The sequence below is a fragment of the Oncorhynchus mykiss genome, chromosome 7 (genome assembly GCF_057628025.1).
Source record: "Oncorhynchus mykiss isolate SJ-2025 chromosome 7, ASM5762802v1, whole genome shotgun sequence".
NCBI lineage: Eukaryota > Metazoa > Chordata > Actinopteri > Salmoniformes > Salmonidae > Oncorhynchus > Oncorhynchus mykiss.
In genome coordinates, this window is record NC_143028.1 from 47288346 (window position 1) to 47314287 (window position 25942).

Here is a 25942-nt window from a genome sequence, read left to right on the forward strand (position 1 = left end):
TCTCAAATGAGAGAGCGGTGACAAGGAACAGGATCAGGTCTTACTTTATAATACTTTATAATTACTTTATAATTCATTGCTTTGGCACTAAAACACTTTTTCATGGTGCTTTATGACACACAAGCTCTCCTTGATCTATTCTCATGGACTGCACTGCATTATTACAAAAATACAGTCATACTTTTTTGTAGGCCAGATTCACTATCAGGCCTAATATACTGTAGGACTTAGATGTTAGTAATCACGAAAACCATGTGATGTCCATTACCTGCCAATGAGAAATGGCAATTCCTTCAGTACAGTTCCACTTAAAGCTGGCTTTGTAATACCATCTTAACAAAGGGATGTCTTCGAAGCCCAGTTTCATCCTATAGAGGGAAAACAATTGAATAATCCTTCATCATTCTAAGTTAACTCAAACATACAACCATTGAGCAAATAATTGGGAAGATGACGTTTCAATGCTGTTCAGCATTAGCTGCAAGATGGCTGGGAAAGGATTCTTGGAAGTTGGCCACAGTTTTAAGCAGTTCAGAAGGCCAACAATCTCCATGGGTCCAGATTAACATGCCATGGCTTTAGCCTTAATAACAGAGGTCCAATTGTATGTTGCTGCTGGGAAGAGCATGGACTTAAGGCCAGCAAAACCATTTGAGAGGTGTGTTTTAATTTGTATGAAGCTGTGAAAACATCAAAACATTGTCAGCTGAGGCAGCGGTCACTGGGCAAAGGTTGAATAATCATTGATTACATTGATGAACACTGTACTAACCTATTTGAGCCATCTTCTACAACAACAGGCCTAACACTGATTTTGTAAAGCTCTCTCTGATGAAGTACAACTTCTGTTTTATCCTTGTCTGGGATGGTCTTGAATACTGTTGCAATGCCCAGATTGTAGGATGGGCTTCCAAACAGGAGCGGTCCAGTCTGGTTATCAGAAACACCTGTGGCACATTCCTTGCTGAGAAAGGTTAGTGACTCACTACAGCAGTCTGCAGAATGAGGGGAGGCTCTTCTGTCTAGAGGACATCATCGTTATCCTTGTCATTCACCAAAAATCTGCTCAGCACAAGAACCACAACTGCTGTCCTACATAGGAGGTTGTGAATAGGGATGTGACAAGTGTACACTTTTTCTTGACGTTTAAACTGACATTTATTGTTATTGTTTTTCATTAAAACGATAAGAAAAAAAAAACACAAAACACCACGTCAATTTACAATGCAGAATAATGTCCCTATTACTTATGTATGACCGCTAGGGCCAGGCAATTAATTTATATCTACAGCAACCCTTTACAGACATAGAACGCAGCTACAGTAACATGTCGATAGTGACAATTGATAACATTGCAATTAAAAACTTTTCAGACAATTAAAAACAGTGCCGCATCAGGTCTGTAGAGCCGGGGGCAGAGCGAATCTGTTTGACGGTCCCTTTGATATCCATCGGTGGGCATGTTTTTTCAAGGAACCTCCTATGTGTGCACGCGCTTTAATGAGTGTTATAGTATAGCTCATAAGCAGCTCCTGAGTTTCAAGTTTGGAGGAAGCTTACAATTTGTCCTACCATTTTCTATGGATCTGCGTGAAAGTTGTGATTTTATAAAAAATGTATGTGCATTTTCGTGGAACAGTATCATTTCAAAAGTAACGTTTTTGTTTCTCAAAACCATTGTCACGTGGTTTATCAAAAATCTGAAGTAAAATGATAAAATCTCAACGTTAAAATTCCACTAAGGCATGAGCACCAGCCTCTGCCACATGGACACATTGATACCGTCGGTGGCTAAAGAAGTGAGTGCATAGAACTCAGAGATAACCTATGTGTGTACATCAAATCAATTGCATGTGCTCTAGTACTCTGAATTTGTGCTACTTACTCACTATTTTTTGTAAGGGGGACACTTTTGGTTGAGACAATCATTCAGAGGGTTGCGCACATCTTTAATTTATTATACTTTTTCTTCCAATATTACCAATTATCAATTGAGAACAAACTCAGAGTAATAGAGCACATGCAATTTATTTGATGTACAGCACATCACAAATATATACATACTGTACACACATCAAATAGGCAACATCACATGTATAAGACCCATATTAAGGGTTACCTTAGTAGTTGTATGAGCAAAAATGTCCCTTCTGTTCCTTGACTGAATTCATTCTAAATGTATAGTCTGTTGTTGCTATCCTTGTGAGGCAATCCAGGTGTGCATTGGTCAGTCTGTTTCTATGTTTTTGTTTCACAATGTTCATTGTTGAAAAGGTTGCTTCACATGAATAAGTGCTGACAACAAAGTTGTCACCTTTTGCACACACTGCTTCAGAAGTGGATACTCTATGTCTGACACAAGGCTCCAGAAATGGGTAACACCTGATCTTAGTTCACCTTGCAATGTGTAATTTGCCTGCAGCTCCACTATTTCACTCTCTATTCCAGCACGGTCAGGACAGAGGGCTGTGATGACTGGGGTCAGAGATGACACTGGATGACACATGAAAGGGGTTCTCAATGAAGATGAAAAACTCCTTGTACTCCATGATATCCTTGAATCTTGACTCAAACTCCAACTTCAACTCTTTCAACACATGCACAAATGCATCATAGCTAAAATGTTGCAGCATGTCTGGGTTGGATGTGGTGACCGCTCTGAATTTTGGTAAATTAACAAACTGTCTGTCAGGTATGAACAGTGTGGTGATTTTATTTTGAAATGCTTTGACCACACGCAGCATTTTCCCCGGACTTTTAGCTTTCCCTTGGAGCTGGAGATTCATCGTGTTCACGTGGCAGGTGATGCCAGTTAAAAAGCCACTGTTGATCATCCAGCTCTGGCTCCTCGCTCCCCTTGCTTGCTTGTTTGGGGCGCCGTCAGTGCACATAGATGCCAGATTTGACCAGTCAATATTATTATCAGCAAAAAAAATTAAAAGGGCTTTCAGAATATCCTCTGAAAAACACGGCGCCAAGGATATGTCAGTAATCAGTTGTTTACCGATGTCCTTGCCAATGTATTATATGCCTCCGGTTATGGTCGAGTCTGAGAGTTGCAGTCTCTTAATTTGCTTTAAAACAGCTTCCTTAGATGGCAGCTCCCCCATCTTATAAATATTGATGTGTTGTGCTCTCTGAAACTAGAAAAAATTCAATTCAATTCACGTGGGAACCCCAAACTGTTTAATGAGGCTTGGGCTCCATTCCGGTCTCACTTTAAACAGTCCATCCTCTGCTGGCATTCCAATTAAAACTAAAATAAGTCTGTGACTGAAGGGTTGGAGGAGCTTCTCTCTGTGTTTTTGCTGGGGGGGGCATTAAGGTCCATGTGCTTATTGATTGTGATCCGCAGATGCCTTGTTCATCTTGCCCGGGCAGAGACTGAAGTGTGAGCTTGTTTTTCCCAGTTATTTTTACATTTTGTTCACGCCTACATGAATAATCATTCTATTTTTTTATTTTTTTTATTTTAAAGCATTGTAAACTTTATTTTTGGTCCAGTGGATGGTCGGTCTGTTGCCATGACTCTCTGTGAGTGGTTGCATTTCTCCACCCTTATCCCTTGACTGTTTACAGGAACAATGGTGAGGTGTTTGCTCTGTCCCTGTACTATAGATTGCCCTTTAACCTCTGTAGCCTTCTGCCTGGTGTGTTTAACTTGTCTAAAGTATGGTATCTTTAAAGCTATTTTTTTATTTGTATTTTTATTTGTATTTTTTTTCTAGTTGAGTATATTATTTATATTGCTTTGTCTTGTCTGTGTGTGTGTGTGTGTGTGTGTGTGTGTGTGTGTGTAAAACTTAATAAACAGAGTTTAAAAAAATAATTTTAAAACAGCTTCCTTGTTTGTGAAATCAGCATTCAATAATTTGACTGAGGTCAAAAAACATGCTTTGACAATCTCCATATATGTGAAGGCCTTCTTGTTTCTTGTGAGTATCCAATCAATCTCATATGATGCCTCTTTCGTTTTCTCTGCAACAGTGCTATATCTGTTTCTCATTTGTTGTTGTCCTTTGAACTTTCCTTTGATTTGCTCTATGTTGTTGTTTCTGAAGTTGCTTTGTGGCGGATGTTTTTGTCAAAGTGGGCATGATGTTACTGGAGATGTCTCTCTAAATGTGCTCATTTAACAATTGACTGCCATCTGGCAAATAAGACAAAGTGAGCTAGTCCCATCATGCAGTACAAAAAAATAATTGTCAATTTCTCACCGTAGTTACGTTAGCTAGCGGCATTTCCCCGCGGCCATCTTCCTGATTTTCCTGGTTCTCGTTGGTTGTTCGTTCATAGCTGTCACGTTGTTCTCCAGCACCAGCACTCATTGTCAACAGATTTACGTTTCTTTTTTTACAGTAAATCGATCCATGTCGACCAGACTGCAAAATTAGCTAGTGGCAAATAGATATGTGTAGGTCGCTGTAGCTGAGCAGTTGCGTTCTATTTCGGCTAACATTCTATTTCGGCCTTTCTGTTCAACAGCTGCGCTATACTGCCATATATCTGCTGTCCATGGAACAGTAGATGTATTCAATGAAGTGATGCAGGCCTGCATTAAACACATTGAATTTAAATTGTATCATTGTTATGTATTATGAATGGAAAATAGGAAAATCACTGCGAGCTGCAAATTAAGGGCCCGTAGCAGTGGCGGTTCTAGCTTGTATGGTACCCCCCCCCCCGCCTCCCTTCAACGGCCCTTCACCAACAACAAAAAAACACCATTCTCAACTAACAGTAATTTTTATTCAGACATTTGGAACAACACAAATAAATAATCATAACATTTAAAACTATATAAATATATACCAAAATAAGACTCAGAAATATTAAAAAGAAGTAACAAAGACAAATAGAAACAAATTTGTGTTGATTTGGCACTCGAGCATCAATACATTACCCATCCCTCAACACTGTCAACTAAGAGTCAAGACTAAACCAATTCACCTTGGTGGTGTGCACACTGGTTTTATATTATTCTTAACGATTTCGCACAAACCAGAAAAAAATGCAACACTATGTCAGTGAAACTATATATTTACAGTATTATGAATGAATTGTGGTTTATTTGGTAGCATTTCGTAGTGTGACTGATTTTACTAACTGCATTAGTACCGTACAAAGTTAAAGGTGCGCTATTTGATAGATTCCCCGCTCCCCCTACCTCAGGCTTCCAGTGGGGAGATCTGAGGTCAAGCTCCATCCGCCCCCCTCCCCATCTCGTACTTCTGAGTGGGAGACCTTCCCAGACAGTAGCCTGCCTAGCTCACAAACTAGAATCAGGGTGCCCACTCCGTCAAGGTTAATTGACCCACAGTCCCACACGGTGACATGATATCATTGACATGACGTGCAAATGAGCGATAGAAAACCGATCGTGCAAATGTCACCATTCCAAAAAATGTTGGTGCGGGCAACCCGTGTCGCCACCGGCAAGATGCCGCCCCGGACAGCTGCCCATGTCGCCTATACCTAAATCCGCCACTGGCTCGCAGGCCGCATGCAGCCAGAGGGCTGTGCAATGATTACCACTGCTATAGGCCAATGCAACAGTAGGCCTATAACTTCCATCATCAACTAAGTAAAATACATAGGCCTAATGTCGACTAATAAAAGCAGTAGAAAAAATCCTGATGGAAATTCTGTTTCTTTCAATCACATTAATCTCTCTACTCCACATGTCTGCCTCCCTTTCTACCTGTCTTGAGTTGAGCTATTGCTAGTGAAGTGCAACATTGTATTAAATCATCAGCTGGATCCAGGAAAGCTGTCACTAGCGAACTTGCAACAGTGTACCCTGCGCCAGTGAGCTAGGGACAGACAGTTGTTTTTTTTCAATGACATTTCCACTGGATATATCATGATAGTTTACACTTTCACTCTGAGGCTTGGCGTTTATAGAATAAGCCTACTGAGGAACTATCGTTTGCAATGGATGATTAAAAAAAACAGACTTCGTTTACAATGTGTGAGGTGAGGAAAAAATGTCTGACAAACTCAGATTATTAGTTGTGGACATGGTGAGTTATGACAATCAGAAATCACACTGCCAAATGGGCACATTCCTACATTTGCATGCAGCAGACCTGGTAGGGCTACGTCTATGCATGCTCAGGCGTGCGCGCTCCCTTTACATTATCAGGACATAGAAACCAGACACATACTCATTTCTCAAGGAGCACTCCAATCAAAATACAATACAAATATTGACAAAACACATAATGTTTCTGAAATAAACCAAAACCAGAGATCTGTATATAATGACGAGATGGCCGCCCTAACAATGTGGAAGGCGGAAACTGTTACGAATTTTGTAGTGTCAATTTGTTGTCTTCTGTATTTACACAGTCAAATAAATTATCAATATTTCAATATTTAATTTGGAAAGGCACAGAGGTACGGATCCTGCCCACCCATAACGCCGGCCCTGGGTCTGTACCTTTTCAGACAGTAGAATTCTTCTCCTTTGTAAAATGTTTGTATTTTTTACCTGACAACAATAAACATTGCTATGTTATGGTAGCTACAGTTGAAGTCGGAAGTTTACACCTTAGCCAAATACAATTAAACTCAGTTTTTAACAATTCCTGACATTTAATTTTAGTAAAAAAAAAAAAAAAAATCCCTGTCTTTAGTTAGGATCACCACTTAATTTTAAGAATGTGAAATGTCAGAATAATAATAGATATAATTATTTATTTCATCACTTTCCCAGTGGGTCAGAAGTTTACATACAGTCAATTAGTATTTGGTAGCATTTCCTTTAAATTGTTCAACTTGGGTCAAATGTTTCAGGTAGCCTTCCACAAGCTTCCCACAATAAGTCTTGACAGAGCTGGTGTAACTGAGTCAGGTTTGTAGGCCTCCTTGCTAGCACACGCGTTTTCAGGTCTGCCCACAAATGTTCTATAGGGTTGAGGTCAGGGCTTTGTGATGCCCACTCCAATACCTTGACTTTGTTGTCTTTCAGCCATTTTGCCACAACTTTCGAAGTGTGCTTGGGGTCATTGTCCGTTTGGAAGACCCATTTGAGACCAAGCTTTAACTTCCTGACTGATGTTTTGAGATGTTGCTTCAATATATCCACATAATTGTCCTGCCTCATGATGCCATCTATTTTGTGAAGTGCACCAGTCCTTCCTGCAGCAAAGCACACCCACAACATGATGCTGCCATCCCCGTGCTTCACGGTTGGGATGGTGTTCTTTGGCTTGCAAGCCTCCCTCTTTTTCCTCCAAACATAATGATGGTCCATTATTGTTTCATTAGACCAGAGGACATTTCTCAAACAAGTACAATAGCCCCAAAACATCACTGCTCTAGAGGAGATCTGCATGGAGGAATGGGCCAAAATACCAGCAACAGTGTGTGAAAACCTTGTGAAGACTTACAGTAAACGTTTGACCTCTGTCATTGCCAACAAAAGGTATATAACAAAGTATTGAGATAAACTTTTGTTATTGACCAAATACTTATTTTCCACCATAATTTACAAATAAATTCATTAAAAATCCTACAATGTGATTTTCTGGATCTTTTTAAGTGGGAGAACTTGCACAATTTGTGGCTGACTAAATACTTTTCTGCCCCACTGTATGTACATATACAGTAAGTGTCTAAAATCCGCTGTCCGATTTACAGTAGTTATTACAGCGAAAACATGCCATGCGATTGTTTGAGGACGGCGCCAAACATACAAATATTTTTCCACCTGCACAGGTTTCATACATTCACATATAACGATAAACTATTCACTTACGTTTTGAAAATCTTCCTCTGATTTGTCACCCAAAGGGTACCAGCTATAACATATAGTGTGTTGTTGTGTTAGATACAATCCTTCTTTATATCCCAAAAATTCTGTTTAGTTGGCGCTATCAATTTGAGTAATCCACTCGTTCAACTTGCAGAGAAAGGAATCTGAAAATCTACCCCTAAACTTTGTTTCAACAAGTCAAAATACGTATTACTCCTTAGATACCCAAAAATGTAATCAAACTATAACATATCTTTCGGAAAGAAGTATGTTCAATAGGAAACCGATTTTAGCAGGTGAGTAATGTTTCATGGCGTGTGCAAACACGAATTTACAAGACTGTGTCCCGCAAACTGAAACTGTTATTTCTTATTAATTTTTGAAGTTACAAGCCTGAAACCTTGAACATAGACTGCTGACACCCTGTGGAAGCCATAGGAATAGCATCCAGGGAATTTTCTTATTTTAAATATGACCTTTCTCTTGCATTTTTAAGAGGATGGTCTCTCTCTACAACAACAAAAAATTGGTTTGGTTTTTCTTTGGATTTTCTCCTACCATATCTATTGTGTTATATTCACCTACATTATTTTAACATTTCTACACACTTCAAAGTGTTTTTTCCAATGGTACCTATTATTTGCATATCCTGGCTTCAGGGCCTGAGCTACAGGTAGTTTACTTTGGGCATGTCTTTCAGGCAGGAAGTGGATTTAAAAGGGTCCTAGGTCTAAATGAAATGATAATGGAGAAGAGAAGCCGATGTTTTGAGGACATATTTGCATGGGTGTTATTAGGCCCGAGACAAAGTCGAGGCAAACCGTTTTGCTTTCAATATCATTATTTTATGTACAATTAATTTGCTCTCGCATTTCAAAATTATTTGCTTGCAATAATTTGTTATGCTATCAATACTTTTGGGTTTATGTTTTGCTTTCAATATATTTTGTTTGCCATACTAAGAATTTTGTTCTTGAGTTCAGAAGTGTTGCTTGATATTATTGGCACAAAGGTAACCATATAATAACACTATTACTCTATTAAAGGTGTTTAAAGCGGCAATCCTTAATTGAAACACAAAGTGATCTCCCCGCCACAGTTTCAGTAAAAAGCTGAGGGATGGAACTGGGGAAAAGCAACCACTCTAAAATCCATAGACTACGCTATGGATGCAAGGACTGACCATCCATGATATCAAAATTATAGTTTTAACAATGTTTTTAGGCTATAGTGTGGTTGTTAACATTTACTTAATTTACAAACATTGGAGTAAAACAAGCTTTTATTTTGGGTTCTGATGGGGTACGACAGTTGAACTAAGCTCATGGAAATTGATACGTTATATTTCTCACAAATCAATTGGTACATATTATTAATTTATACGTTCAAAAATGGATGTACTGTAACAACTAAGAAGTGCCCCTTCAACTGACCTTCATACAGCAGAACTATGTCGCCATTTGAACGTGATCCATTAACCTGCCCCCCCCCCAAATGACTCTGTCCACTGTTCAGCGAATGTCCCACAATATCTCTCCCTTGTCCCGCAGTTTTTTTGTGATGTGATTGTTTTTTATATGTGCACTTGCAATTCCACATGTGAAAAACAGTCACATGTAAAAAAAAAAAAAATATGAAAGTGTGGAATTGCAAGTTGTGGAAGTTTTTCACATATGAAACAGCAAATGTGATTTTCACATGTGAATGTACAGTGAGGGAAAAAAGTATTTGATCCCCTGCTGATTTTGTACATTTGCCCACTGACAAAGAAATGATCAGTCTTTAATTTTAATGGTAGGTTTATTTGATCAGTGAGAGACAGAATAACAACAAAAAAATCCAGAAAAACGCATGTCAAAAATGTTATCAATGTTATCAAGGCCAGTGGCCTTGGCCTACCAAACATTGCATTACTGAGCCAAAGAAGCCCATTCATCTATGGACTAGGCCTGTTACTCTTCCATTGGTGACATAAAACAATATCTAATAGAAGGTCTATAGTCTTCTAAAAGGGTCCTGTGTCTCCTACTACAGTCTCACGCTCTTGGGTTTCTCTACTTTCACTTGCAGCAAACTTCCAAGTATTATTCTGAGAAAAGGACATCCACGGGTTAAAATCAGAATACGCAGCCACAGAGAAATAATGAGTTAAAGTTCCCCACAGAAACAGGGTTAACGGGCGCTGGTCTTGTGGCAGACAGTCACCCAGGCAGTGGGAGGAAATAAAGGCATCACTGACGTAGAGCATTGTGGCTACATAATGAAAGAAGGCATTTGAAGTGTATCTCAGATAGGCCCAAGCCCAAGCTTCTGCATGTCTCCAGAGAGCGTCTGCCTGCTCCGTTGGAGGAAAAGCCCCAGCAAAGATGCAAGGCACGCTTCTTGTTCTTTGTCTTTCATGGATCAATCTTGTAAGATGCTTTCTATTGTCGCATTTCCGCTGATACAAATCCTTGAAATTCGTCATCCCGGTATGAATCAAAACCAGCTCTCAGTAGCCCTCCTCCTACTCCCTTAGGAAAACAATGAGTATAGCAGAAAGATACGCCCATCTGCATGTGTTCCACTTCAATTGAAAACATAAAAATATTCCATTCCAGTCAATGAATAAAGGTGATATGTTACAATAAGTGTAGATGGACATGGACTAGACATGGAAAGAGAAGGCAGATACTTGAAGGTTCTGGACATTGGAGAATGTGTGGCCTTCATTTTTGACAGCCACACATTGTGTGACTGCTGCTTCAGATAACTGACAGGTTCATTCTTATCAACTGCTCATGTGCACATGGCCTTGTTTAAAATTAGAGCATGGGGATGGATGACTATGACTCATCTTCCAGGACTTTCCTTGGATTAGGTCCAAAATGTGGTTGGAGTTTTTTTAATGTGAAGTTTAACCACATTCTAAGCCTCGTCGTTTTTAAGACAATAGTGATGGAATAGGGTTCCGCTTAATCGGAGCATTGGGCAATGACGAGAGGGCCATTTAAAGAACACTCAATGAGAACATCTCTGACAAGAGCAACTATTGAGCAATGCATTATTGAGACAACGAGGCTGGTGAATGAGGCTCAGGAGTATATGCATGAGCCCATGTGTAAGAAGTGACGCTGGAGAGGAGAAGCAGGTACGGGGAGTCAAACATTTAATAGGGAACAGACGTGGAACAAGACAGGAACAGCGTCAGAACACAGGTAACACAGACAAATGACAATGAATCCCGAAGCAGGGAACAGAGCCTGGGAACATACAGATATAGGGAAGGTAATGACACAAGTAATTGAGTCCAATGATGCGCGCTGATGCGCGTGAAGGGGGAAGGTAGGTGTGCGTACTGATGGTGGCTTGAGTGCGTAATGCTGGGGATCCTGGTGCTCGGAGGATCCCCAGCATGACCTTTTCTTCATCTGTAAATTTGCCCTGCAGCTTTGTGTTCAGAGGTAAAGCAAAGCTATAAACTCCAAAAACCTATGGAAGAGGTGGGGGGACAACTAAGCTATGAGTCATGAGTTTACACATTCTTACTGCAGGTAACATGTTGAATATTTAAATAGGAACCTAACCTGGGCAAATAATGTTATCACTGTGAGTAATTGTAATGTGTTACCATAATCTCACCATGTTATTATAATGTATCCCATTCTGTAATTTGCTTCCATTTCAGAGGACAATGTGACCGTCTCATGCCTGGCATCCTTGGTTTTTGATTTAGTGCACAATACAGGACCTTTCATAGTATCCACCCCCTCTTTGTTTAAAGCCATGTCTGTTATTGTTTTTAATAGATTTCAAAGGAAATTCTTAAAAGACAAAAAAAAAAAAAAAGAATTCCTAAATCTGTCAGTCTTTCCCAGTCTCCCTTCCTTTTCCCATTCCGCTCTCTTGGCTATTTTCTTTCTATTTAAACGACAGGACGCCTCCCCGCCATCTCTAACAAAAGATTGGCACATTGTGTGTGTTGTAATGAAGTGACTCTACACCTTTCCCTCCTCCCCTCATCCTGTATCTGAGTGCTGCGGACCATGAGGCTCAGAGGATCAGAGAGGAAACACACTTTGACGTCTCAATGCTTCTTTACGTGGTCAACTGTACTCTAACATGACCTGAACACTAGCATACTCAATGCAGAACTTTTCAGGTCAGAAATTGTTGCTAGCCTCATGTCAATTAGACACGACCCAGTCTCTTCACACAACCACTGTGGAGCTCCATGAATCTGGAAAGCGAGACTACTAGACATTACTTGGTCTGTTTGATTCAAGATTTGTGATTTTTTTTATGTATTCATTTTACATAGTAAATTGACTAAGAACATATTAACACATTATCTGCCAGATCAACCAGTAATTGGTAAGACTATGCAAATAAATTAAACAGCAACAAGCAACAATCAGGTGTTCTAGCACTGCATTATAACTCCTGAACGTGTATAACACCTTTTGACAATCTTTGATGATCTGTTAATTGCTCAGCCTTGACATTCCTACACCATTCCTTGGTAAATAAGCTTATGATTTTGCATCACAAGGTCAGGGTGTGATGAAAATAGAAAATAACTAGGCTATTTTTAGTATCACCAGTGGAACTAGTTTTGAGTGACAATTTTTTATTTCACAAATCAAAACTTAGATTGTTACCTAAAACCCTCACAAACCTTTACAGATGCACAATTGAGAGCATCTGCCTGGTATGGAAACTTCACCGCCCACAACGAGAGGGCTCTCCAGGACACCCTACAGCACCCGATGTCACAGGAAGGCCAAAAAGGTCATCAAGGACAACAACCACCCGAGCCACTGCCTGTTCACCCCGCTATCATCCAGAAGGCGAGGTGCATCAAAAAGCTGGGACCAAGAGACTGAAACACAGCTTCTATCTCAAGGTCATCAGACTGTTAAATATCCATCACGAGCACAGATTGAAATCGTTGGCCACTTTAATAAATTAACAGTAGTCACTTTAATATATATTTTACCTTTATTTAACTAGGCAAGTCAGTTAAGAACAAATTCTTATTTTCAATGACAGCAGAACAGCAGTTTTACCTTGTCTGCTCTGGGATTTGATCTTGCAACCTTTTGGTTAATAGTCCAACGCTCTAACCACTAGGCCACCTGCTGCCCCTAATGTTCACATATTACTCATCTCATGTGTATATACTGTATTATATTCTATACTATTCTATACTATCTATTGCATCTTAGCCTATGCCGCTATGAAATTGCTCATCCATATCTTTATATATTATTTTTCTATTCCTTTACTTAGATTTGTGTGTATTAGGTATTTGTTGTGAAATTGTTAGACATTACTTGTTAGATATTGCTGCACTGTCGGAAATAGAAGCACAAGCATTTCGCTACAATCACAATAACATCTGCTAAGCACGTGTACTGTATGTGACCAATAACATTTGATTTGATTTGAGATTGCCTCATGATTATTCAGACATGACAAACCTCCAGAATATGTGAAATACCATGTTGGTCTTTCTCCACCTCTGTACCGCAGCCTGTTGCTTTAGGCCAGGTCGGTCCAAATGGCATACTCACCGGCCTTTGTCTCTGTATTTGCCTGTTTTTGTTTTTTCAAGGTTTCAAAGGGAATAGATGAAACTAAAAGGGAACACATTTCTTCCATTTCTATCATTTTTATCCTGTTTCTGTCTCTTTCATTTCCACTGTATAAACACATGCATTTTCCTTTCTGGTCTCAAGATTATTTTTGTAATTTTTTGCATGCACTCAGACCGGACACTTCCCAGCCATCTCAAACAAAAGGTATTACGCAGTTTCATTTATTCACATGAAAATATTTGTTTTTACACGCCTCTAATAACAAACATCTCCATCACAATATGGTTTTGAATAGAGGGCACCCATGTCACATCACCAGCGTTGGTCAAAGATCAGATGTTGGACGTTTGAAACATTGTTTATGAAGGACTGAACACACAGGGATACAGCAAGATGCTTAGAAACAAAGGATGACTGACTGGATGCTGTCTTGTGTGTGCCTAATAATCAGGGCTGTCCTTCAAAGTTATCATTAGAAGGCCTGGGCTACCTGTTCTCTGTTAGTATTGGGATAAAGTACTGATTATTAAGTATTATTAAGTATGGAGATGCTATCCTTATAGTGGGCGAGATCACGTTAGCCTATAAATAGCCTACTTGGGGGTTGCAAATTAGATAAAAAGGTGGCGCATCATCCACTGTCAGTGTCATTTCACGCCATGAACTAAAACTATCAGCAATGGTGGGTAAATTTGCGCCCCCTTGGTGCATGAGTCGGACCAGTATAATAATAACCATGTTATTACAAGGCTCGCGCCTCCACCAAATTGTAATAACACCAGAAAATGTATCAGTGCAATTAAACACATTAAGGAGGATGTGCTTAACACAACTACCTACCCTATTTCTTCAACACAACGACGTGACACTATTCGGAATTAATGTCGGAACCTCGTGAAAGCGGTGCACGTTTAAACCAATAGAAGTTCAGAGATAGAAACCGGCCTCCTTACACACCTCCATGGGCCGAACTAAACTCTTGCGTCAGCCAATCACTGTAGTCGGACTAGAGGACATATATTCACGGTTTTATTTCCCTAAAGAGCAGTCTGTAGGCTACTCGAAGAACGAACTACTTCAAAAACCCAAGAAAACTTTGGGACATAATTAATCTGAAGTTTTGAGTTCATGGCAGAAATAACACAGGGGGAATAAACAAGATGAACTGAAGTCATTTTGGAAACAAAGAATTACTCTGAAAATAAAGAAGAAGCTACTATTTTTTATGACCTATTGTATCAGTCATACTTTTTTTTAAACGGGAAACTGTAAAAATGAGACACGTCGTCTGAGCCAAAAGAAGACCCGCGGAAGTTACCCAAACTAAAGTATTGACATTTAAAGATTGCCAGCAATAATATCGACAAGCCACGCTGCGGCGATGGATTCAGGCGGCAAGGTAATTGTGACTCTTAAGTGAGGCTAACGACTAGTTAGAAGCATTCTTAGAAACCAATATACAAAACGGTGTGTTTGTGTGTCTGTCTGTGCCTCTCTGAGAGAGAGAGAGAGAGAGAGCGAGAGAGGGGTGGGGGAGAGAGAGAGAGGTGGGGGAGACAAGCTAGCTTGTCTGAAAAACTGGTTAGGTTAGCTTGTTAATGTCAATGGGTTCAGAATGGTAAGACTTTTTTTCAAGAAGTTACACTAGCTGACTCAGCATTTCATTGTTTCATTCAATTGAAATGTAAATCATGTGCGCTGTGCTGCTCACCAGCATATTTGGACGCAGTGGGATATCCGGCTGCTGGGGAAATGAAGCATGCCGCCAGCGTCAAATCGTATCGTGCGGTATGCCTACGTGTGTGGCCCCTAATTGGCTATTCATAATCCCTTTTTAAAGATGATAAATTACCTGTATCCTGGCTAATAAACCTGCATCCCCCTCTGTTGACATCATGCCTGTATCATGTATGATGCCATTACTCACGGGAAGGCAGCACATTAAAGTCTAGATTGAGATTATCTGTTTTATCACAGTATATGAGGTCTTCACTTGTTTTACATTTTTATTTGTCCAATGTAATATTTGCTTATTGTTGGTTTACAGTAGTAAAAGGAAGAGACGTGACTCATCTGGTCTCTGATATGGCTGACTCTTACCGCTGATCCTGTGTGGTTAGTTAACCCCCTAACAACTTCAAAGTCCCTCCCAGTCCTCGCTTACTGTTTACTTCTGGTTGACATGGTGAACATGTAAATTGTTATTTTTCTGTATCCCCTTTTTTGGTTTGGCAGAGCTGTGTGATTTCCTGGCGCTCAGCTGGAAAGCTACAGTATGTCATGGACGTGATGGGAATGGTCCTGTTCTGTTCCCACAGATACCAGGACTGCAGATGGCCAGGGGCGGTCCGAAAAGGGGAATACTCACAGTAGGAAAACACCAGGGGGTCAAAGCCATAATTCCCATTAGGCTAGTGTTTTGCTTTCGACAGGCAGCTTGAGCTTTGAGTGTGCGTCCAGGCTAATACCGCGCTGAGCGTGTTATTAATCAGCATCTCGTGGTTGGGATTTTCATACCGGGCTGGTTTTATGATCTTTGGGTGTGTGCAGCAGGGCAGGGAAGGTACAGTCAGCGTGTGGGTGGAAGCAGGTGTTGGTGACCCAGGGTGTGGTTGAAAATGAACAGCCAAAAAGCCATCAAGCTGTCACCAGCCATGGTTCAATCATGTGTGCATAATATTAAGCATTTATCCATACTCACCTCTGAGCACACATGATGTTCTGGCCCATCTGTCTGCAAAGTAGTACCTTTTGACCCAACTTTGATACACCTATTCAGATAGACACATCCCCTGTTTGACTGCTCACCTAGTGGCTGTTTAACTTCCTCTCTCCAAATAACAATACCGTCTAACATCTTTGTTCCCTTTATAGACTAGATAACAAGCATTCAACTAATAGCGCTTTTCCCCTCCGGCGCAGAGCGTAACAATCAAAACATGACTGAATTCATGGGCAGTTAGGGCACAAATTGTGAGTCCTCTCAAAGCTTGACTCTAAACAATAGGCTTTGTTTTTAGTTCAGTAGAGGCCTCTTTTTTTCTTGGGTAAGAAACAAGGTAATTGGGGTCAAGCATACAGTTGACCTGGTCTGTGTTGAGTGGATAACTCTCTAAGAAACAGTTACATTTTTGGCAGAGCTGACAGTTTAGGCTTTTGATTAAGCCCAAAGCCGGCATTCAGTTCCTTCCTTCTAAAAGCTTAATTCCACTCAATCCACTGCCTTCCTTCAAGACGGTCCACTAGCTGTATTTCCCTCTGCATGACTGCCCTTTCAGTATGCCCTTTAATGTATGTGTCAGTGTGTTTGTTCTAATGAGGCCTAATGACTCTTTTCTATAAAATATTGGATTAAGAGATCTGGGAATGCTGTAATTGAAACTGGCACAAACGTAGAGCCTAATTAGTTTCCTAGAAGAAGTGGAAGGCATTGTACACACTGTACTGACCTCTCTGCTAATTGCTATTCATGTGAAGGAGAGTTTGGTTACATCTGTAAGGCCTATTCTCTTGTTCTCCTGAGAGCTGTACTGTATCTGAGATTGTGTTAGGTTTGAACCAACTCTTGCACCAGAATCAGTGTGAAATGAGATGGATCTTAAATACAAACGTATGTCTAGTATCAGACAGTCTGACAACATGTCTGCATGCCTACCACCCAGTCTATCCATTGACCTCTATGTATGTTTAAGACCAGGACCCAAGCCCAGCTCAGTTAATCCCTACCATTGTGTTGCTGAGTTGTCATAGTGCTTCAGCAAATGTACATTATCCTAGGGGCATTGGAAGACACAATGTAAGTAACATAATTTATGTCCCTCTAACTGCCCTGAATGGCTCTGCTGATCCCACAGCTATTGCATGCAGTAATCATGGGCCTATGAACCAGAGTTATACTGTTAGCAATGAGGCGATGTGCCTTAGTTGGAAGACCACTGTGTGCAGCTCACCCTGCACTAACATAAATAACATGAGCATGTCTGCCTCTGCCAAGCTTCCCAGTAAAGCAATGAAAACAATCAAGTCTCCCAGAAAGTGCTAAAAATAGCCCACGTTAACATATGTTGTTTAATCAATAATTTGCAAGTAAAAGATTCTGACAATCTCTGAAACTCACTTAGATAATACATTTGATGATACAGTGGTAGCAATACATGGTTATAACATCTACAGAAAAGACAGAAATGCCAAAGGAGGAGGTGTTGCCATTTATATTCAGAACCACATTCCTGTAAAACTTAGAGAGGATCTCATGTTAAATGCTGTTGAAGTAATATGGCTCCAGGTTCATCTGCCTCACCTAAAGCCCATTCTGGTGGGAAGCAGCTGTAGACCACTAACAGTATCTGGATAACATGTGTGAAATGCTTGATAATGTATGTGATAGCAACAGAGAGGTATATTTTCTGGTTGATTTAAATATTGACTGGCTTCCATCAGGCTGCCCACTCAAGAAAAAGCTTCAGACTGTAACTAGTACCTGCAACCTGGAAAGCTTCAAACTGTAACCAGTGCCTGCAACCTGGTTCACGTTATCAGTCAACCTACCAGGGTAGTTACAAACAGCACAGGAGAGATGCAGCAGAAATTTGCTTTAAAGCAGTATCCAAATCCATTGGATGTAATGATCACAATATCGTAGACATATCTAGGAAGACCAAAGTTCCAAAGGCTGGGCCTAATATAGTATATAAGAGGTCATACAATACATTTTGTAGTGATTCCTATGTTGTTGATGTAAAGAATATTTGTTTGTCCGTGGTGTGTAATGAGGAGCAACCAGACGCTGCACTTGACACATTTATGAAATTGCTTATCCCAGTGATTAATAAGCATGCACCCATTAAGAAAATGACTGTAAAAAAATGTTAAGTCCCTGTGGATTGATGAGGAATTGAAAAATTGCATAGTTGAGAGTAGAGGTCGACCTATTAATTAGGGCCGATTTCAAGTTTTCATAACAATCGTTAATCAGCATTTTTGGACACCAATCATGGCCGATTACATTGCACTCCACGAGGAGACTGCGTGGCAGGCTGTTATGCGAGTGCAGCAAGGAGCCATGGTAAGGTGCTAGCTAGCATTAAACGTATCTTATAAAAAACAATCAATCTTAACATAATCACTAGTTAACTACACATGGTTGATGATATTACTAGTTTATCTAGCTTGTCCTGTGTTGCATATAATCGATGCGGTGCCGGTTAATTTATCATTGAATCATAGCTTACTTCGCTAAACGGGTGATTTAACAAGCTCATTCGTGGAAAAAAGCACAATCGTTGCACGAATGTACCTAACCATAAACATCAATGCCTTTCTTAAAATCAATTCACAGAAGTATATTTTTTTAAACCTGCAGGTTTAGTTAATATTGCCTGCTAAAATGAATTTATTTTAACTAGGGGAATTGTGTCACTTCTCTTGCGTTCTGTGCAAAGGAGTCAGGGTATATTTCTTCCTAACAAAGACAGACAACTTTGGGGATGATTTATTTAACAAAAGCGCATTTGCGAAAAAAGCACAATCGTTGCACGAATGTACCTAACCATAAACATCAATGCCTTTCTTAAAATCAATTCACAGAAGTATATTTTTTTTAAACCTGCATATTTAGTTATAAGAAATCCAGGTTAGCAGGCAATATTAAACTCGGGAAATTGTGTCACTTTTCTTGCATTCATTGCACGCAGAGTCAGGGTATATGCAGCAGTTTGGGCCGCCTGGCTCGTTGCGAACTAATTTGCCCGAATTTTACGTAATTATGACATAACATTGAAGGTTGTGCAATTTAACAGGAATATTTAGACTTATGGATGCCACCCATTAGATAAAATACGGAACGGTTCCGTATTTCACTGAAAGAATAAACGTTTTGTTTTTGAAATTATAGTTTCCGGATTTGACCATATTAATGACCTAAGGCTCGTATTTCTGTGTGTTATTATGTTATAATTAAGTATATGATTTGATATTTGATAGAGCAGTCTGACTGAGCGGGGGTAGGCGGAAGCAGACTCGTAAGCATTCATTCAAACAGCACTTTCGTGTGTTTGCCAGCAGCTCTTCGCTGTGCTTCAAGCATTGAGCTGTTAATGACTTCAAGCCTATCAACTTCCGAGATTAGGCTGATGTAACCGATGTGAAGTGGCTAGCTAGTTAGCGGGGTGCGCGCTAATAGCGTTTCAATCAGTGACGTCACTCGCTCTGAGACCTTGAAGTAGTTGTTCCCCTTGCTCTGCAAGGGCCGCGGCTTTTGTGGAGCGATGGGTAACGATGCTTCGAGGGTGGCTGTTGTTGATGTGTCCCTGGTTCGAGCCCAGGTAGGGGAGAGGAGAGGAACGGAAGCTATACTGTTACACTGGCATTACTAAAGTGCCTATAAGAACATCCAATAGTCAAAGGTATATGAAATACAAATGGTATAGAGAGAAATAGTCTGATAATTCCTATAATAACTACTTCCTAAAACTTCTTACCTGGGAATATTGAAGACTCATGTTAAAGGAACCACCAGCTTTCATATGTCCTCATGTTCTGAGCAAGGAACTTAAACGTTAGCTTTTTTACATGGCACATATTGCACTTTTACTTTCTTCTCCAACACTTTGTTTTTGCATTATTTAAACCAAATTGAACAGGTCTCATTATTTATTTGAGGCTAAATTGATTTTATTGATGTATTAAATTAAGTTAAAATAGAAGTGTTCATTCAGTATTGTTGTAAATGTCATTATTACAAATAAATAAATAAAATCAGCCGATTAATCGGTATCTGCTTTTTTTTGGTCCTCCAATAATCAGATATCGGTATCGGCGTTGAAAAATCATAATCGGTCGACCTCTAGTTGAGAGGGATGAAGCAAAAGGAATGGCAAATAAGTCTGGCTGCACAACTGATGGGCAAATGTACTGCAAATTGAGAAATCATGTGACTAAACTGAAGAAAATGAAGAAAAAACGACACGATGAAACAAAGATAAATTACATAAAGAATGATTTGTCCAAATAACCAGTGATGAAAAAAGCCAAACACAGGAACTACTGCTGCTCATTATCCCAGGCATCCCATTCCTTCCAGACAGATTCTACGATACCAGTTATGTTTAAGTAGATCTGTTCATGACAGTTTACTCACAGACTATCACTCAATATGATGCAACGTGTACCATCAGTCATTTTAGAAGAGGCTAGGGTGTTAGAAGAGAGGGACCACTGACAATTATAGATTATAGACAAAGGTGATTCAATTCACTGGAACTAAACTATTGCGTATTAGGTGTCACTTACAGGCAAGATGTGGCTGTAAACATTACAGAGCAGGAAGTAATTCTATTTCACCAGACATCCTCCAAAACCCAGTAGTGTCTGCTTTAGGGCTTTGGTCACAGACATTAGGCAACAAAGTGCTTATGTGAAAAAAGGTTCTATCTTACACTTGGAACTGACTCTCACAACTCTACATACAACTGTGGTCCAACCCCTGTTCCTCGTTCCTTTTAAGAACAGTCTCACCATCGTCATTCATCAGTGCAGTATAAACTGGCTACTGCGTCTGGACTGCTTGTGTTGATCTTATGAAGTAGATCTCATTTACCTAACTACCTCCAAGAATTTAACTATTGGACTTTGTTGAGTAAACTGTTGCTCAAGGGACAGGCTGAATGATCACTTTAGATGTTTGCTCAAGCCCAGACGATCTCATGCATCACATCGATGTGAAGAGGTTTCACCGATGAGGCATTAGATGAGGCAGGCCTGAAACGTAAACGTTGATTGTAATCATGCAAAACACTTTTTTTGGAAAAAGGTTGTATATCTAAATATTCAATTTGTGTTTTTCTAAGTTAGATGAATTCAATTATAACCAACTAAGCCTAAAGCCACAGTCAACAATTCGCCAGCCACATCACCGTGACTGGGCAGAAATTCACAGACTCACTCCTGAGGAGAAGGAGATTTATTTGCATGGAGGTTCGCTTGCGCTGACAGAACTAGGAAAATGTTAACATAAACAAGTTCTAAAAATGGTAAGAGATGTTGTATGCTGTCAGTATGCCAGTTAAACTCTCCTGATTTTGTTGTCTCAATGAAAGCTGTTTTCATTGACAATGTTGTTTTATTATATAACCAGTACCTTTAGTTCCTTATTGAACATGGGCATGAGTCATCAGTCATCATGTGATAACAAGGTCTTTTTGTATAGCTTAACTAATCAAAAGACTCAAAGTAAACATTTGAATGCAAATTAATACATCTTTAGCCGGAATGTTAACACGGCTGGTGACGCCAGCTGTTTTAAAAAGATGGTGACATTATGTGTTAAAGGGCCAGTATTAGTCTGTAAGGCTGCGACAACCATCTCCGAGCTGAAGGGTGTGACTTCATTGTTTCCTAGGTAAATGATACATGACCATCCCCTTTCAGGAAGGAATGTTTTCTGATAGCATAGAACACAAGATCTGCCCTAACTCTTCCTACTTGCAGTGCGTGTGTTTGTGTGTGTGTTTAGGCCAGGGGAAAGGCATGGTCTCCCTCTACACACTGGTATCTAGTTTAAACGCAATGTCACAGAGGAGTGTTTCATAGTTCCTCATACTCGCACACATGCGCGCACACACACACACACACACACACACACACACACACACACACTCCAGTGAAGTTCCATATTTATGGAGTATTTGCAAACCAGTTTGGCTGTGTTAAAGAGTCCCAGACTCACTCAAGCAGTGGCCATTTAAAACTTGCACATCTTTTGAGTGAACAAGAGGGAGGTAGCCTATGAGTGTAGTGTTGAAGGAAGACTGTCTCTCTTGCTAATTTCGAAAACTGGTATTTTTACGAAAGTGAGTTATTGTCTATATAAGAATGACATAACTGGTTCACTGAAAGGAAGCATGGCTCCTTTAAGAACCTAGCCAACAGCTTTGAAACCTCTGGATTCCTGAACATGTGTATATGTGTGTGGTGTGTGTTCACATCCTGTACTTGGGCTGGTTATAACAACCCAGTGATGCACTCGTTGAACCCCATCTACTCATTGATTGTGTGGAACCTTATTGGTCAACATGCTACTGTGGGGTGGGCCCACAAAACTTTCAGGCCTGCCCTTTTTTGGGCTTCTATTACTGAGCTACACTGTACAGAGTGTTTCCAAACTTTCTAGCTTCCTACCCTCTTCATACCCCCAGGCAAGAATCTCAGAATTCACAAAAATGTTATTCCTCCCCTTTTTGTTTAGAATAGCCTTGAGTATTTCTTCTCAAACCTTAAAAGCTGCCTTATATATTCCCTTTTCCCCTGTCAGATAGTCCTGCTAGTGGGCCTAGTTTAACCCATGGATAAGAAACACATTTAGGCTATAACAACCAATGACGCAACGCTGAAATCATGAAAGTTCAATATCTTAGTTTATATAGTTGAGTGCTTTTTGTAACAATGTGTTAAAGCGTATGTGTCATAGTTTTGGGATGGTTCACTTTCACACACATTTTACAGACATGTGGGACCTTGTCATAACTACACTGGCTTTAAGTTTGGAATCCCAATATAGTCACATCACAACATGAGTAAGAAAGAGGATCTCCGCTGCCATCACAACTGGTGTGAACCACTAAGGCTAACTCTAACTTTAACAGAACAGCCATGTCACTACCAAAACATCACCACAGATACAGACAACTCCCAAACAGTGGAAAACTCCCATTACCAGTAACCCACATACCTCTTCTGTTCACGATTGTAACCAACTCAAAAAATAGACTCATGGGTAGCCTAAACCCCAATATGACTACAATACTGACTTAGAAACAGACACACTACATGAAATGTGAAAGTGGCATAATGGCTTATCTGAAAAGGATTATGTGTGATGTTAACTTGATGGCATGAGGATAATCTCTGCCTGCCTTGGGGCTCCACTGGGATTAAGCCCATCAAATGATTTTTAGAACTAACCGGAACAAGAACAATGCCTGGGACTAAACCACCACTCCTCTGAGAGAGCTGGGTGTGGACACATGATCCTAATGCACCAATATTTACATTCAACCACCTGAGGTGGACAGTTTGAGGATGAACTCTCCCCTCCTGTCTGCTTGGACTGAGGCTAGATTGCCTTCTTGCAAGTTGCGTCACTATCACACACATTTGGGGCGGTACAACCACCTATTGCACAATGTCGGATACTAGCCCATTCTACGGAAACTGCAGCTCAAGTTAGGCAAGTTATTTTACATTTCGGAGGAGGTCGAAAAGCATTTAGGAACTAAAACATTACCAGGGCCACATTCATTAAAGTGATGTGCAGTCAAAACAACACAGAATGTCCATGCAAAGGACATGAGTCAGGAGAATCAGGGCATTGTGCTTGTCACTCTTCAAGGTGTTCATAGTGAAATGACTTGTCTAACTAGTAGAACAGGATGAAGTCAATGGTTATTGTAAAACTAAGTTGATTAACCCTTACAGTACAGTACCTAGGTTCTCTCAAAATATTCCTAAAGGCCTATCTAGCCTAGGCCTATATGGAATGGCATCAATGGGATAACTACGCCTACAGATTTGTTATCATAATACAATAAGCCTGTCAACTCTAGGTAGCTACAAGATTTGGAGGATAGGTGATTTCTAACTGACTCTCTCTCCTGTCTCTTTGCAGCAAGTAACCTTCCAGTTGATGCTGACAGTAGGAGCAGCGGTGATTGGCTCACTGCAGTTCGGTTACAACACAGGTGTCATCAACGCCCCTCAGAAGGTGAGTCCATAGGGATGAGATGGGGGGGGGGGGGGGGGGGGGGGGTGACTGATTGGAATTGGGCGTGGAAGGCTCGTCTATATTTATCCCAACAACACCGTTTTCAAATCGTCACTGACACCTTTTCCCAGACAGGACTGCCCCTGTGCCTGTCTAGGCCAGACAAGATGTTCCCTGCAACACGTGGAAAGAAGGGGGCTAATAATAACTCGACGTAGGCCTATCTCATCCAGGGCTCTCTCCGTTAGAGGACCTCTGTGATGTGATTCATGTGTAAAGGAGTGTTTCCATGCCCCAAAAGGGCCTGCCAGACTGTAGGTGAGGAGAAAGCCAGGAGAGTGCTACTCACTCCGTTAAAGGAAACATCATTTAGGAGCTCTCAGTGATATGTGACTCCATCAATTAAATGAACCTCTTTTCCATTAACTTAAGCAAGTTTCTTTGACCCTACTCCTTCAAACTGTTGCACATGTAAGTGTATCCCCTGGACAGCTTTTTACTGTAGGTGCTATTCTACAGAATGGTTTTGTTTACTAAAAGCTCCATAAGAATCTCTTAGTTCAGGTAAAAGGGCTAAGCCACACACAGTATTTCTCTTTGTCTGAACAAACCTTGTGGCGCTCAGCTCTGCTCAAAGTTCCAGGTGCCTTGTTGCCAGGATACTAGAGCCCGACCGATATATCGGTTTACCAATAGTATCAGCTGTTATACCACAGCATTGTTGAATACTTGTTTCTGATTGGCTAGAAGGGCATACTAGAATGGACACAAACCAAAAAAAGTTTGAAAAGATATCAGGACTCCTTGCAATCATGACGCAATATCCACCTACACATGCAGACAGTACTTGCTACAAAGTTACTGAAATCTAATCCAACAACCACACAAGCTAAAATTGAATACATTATAAATGCAGGTCCAACGAGGGAAAAAAAATAGCTGGCTTACTAGCATTGATTTGTTTTTGCAGAGACATATTTTTTGGGGAGCATCTGATGACCTGACGTGGTCCATATGGCGCCCCTGTCCTCTCCTTCCCTCCCTCCCCTACCCCCTCTACTCACCACATCAGGATACACTTGTTCTGGTGGGATCCAGTGATGAACATACATTTCTCCTCTGCCTTCCGCCATGAAAATGGTCAAATCCTCCCACATGTTTCTAATTTGACCAGCTGATTTCAGCAACTGATATTTTAGAATTCGGTTGTCATTGGCACGTTTACTAGCAACAAACTATTTAGCTTGCTTCAAGCCTAGTGTTTGAAATGCAGTGCGATCTCCTTGTAACTTGCAGTCAGTGTCAACAAGTGTCCTGATGAGAAGGCCAACTTTTCTAGCTATGCCAGGCAAAATGGGGGCATCATCAGCTCATTGTTATGGATGTATTGAAATGAATGTCAATAGAAAATGGCTGAAATAAACATAAATGCAGCTACTTTGCTGAATGATGAGAGCAACCAAATGATGAGAAAGTATGAATTTGCTTATAAAAATGAAAAAATATATACATCTTTTTTTTTACTGGTAAATGTGTCCTTAAGTATTGTTTTATTTGGCAATTGTTGTATAAGCGGGATAAACACCACCATTCTGTACATTACCTTGGAAAAATGGACTTTGCAAAGGGACTCAGCTCCACTTCGTCCCGCTGTGTTGTCCATTATTTCCAAGGTAATGTATCCCGTACATATTGGCCTTTTATTGCTATATCAGTGTTGGACAATAATTCCACTGATAACTGATATTCAATAAATAGGATGATAAACATGAATCTAATGCTTATCTGAACACTTGCGTCCATTCTCATGATATGTCATTATTGTCACAATGTAAGAAATCAACA

The 25942-nt window shown here is 40.3% G+C and overlaps 1 protein-coding gene and 1 long non-coding RNA gene across 4 annotated transcripts in view; both read left to right on the top strand.

The window, feature by feature from the left end:
- Positions 1–13464, top strand: part of LOC149982571 (uncharacterized) — a 28463-nt gene extending 14999 nt beyond the window's left edge. For both annotated transcript variants that reach the window (XR_016497292.1, XR_016497291.1), the window contains exon 2: positions 12425–13464. This is a non-coding gene — a long non-coding RNA (uncharacterized LOC149982571). The remainder of the gene's footprint in view (positions 1–12424) is intronic.
- The window catches only part of glut1a (glucose transporter 1A), a 59271-nt gene that overhangs the window by 24278 nt on the left and 9051 nt on the right, over positions 1–25942 (top strand). The window contains 2 exon segments of one of the 2 annotated variants that reach the window (NM_001124276.1): positions 14386–14737; positions 24002–24097. In NM_001124276.1, the coding sequence (NP_001117748.1) occupies positions 14720–14737; positions 24002–24097 (114 nt within the window). In that variant the 5' untranslated portion in view covers positions 14386–14719. 2 annotated transcript variants of the gene reach the window in all.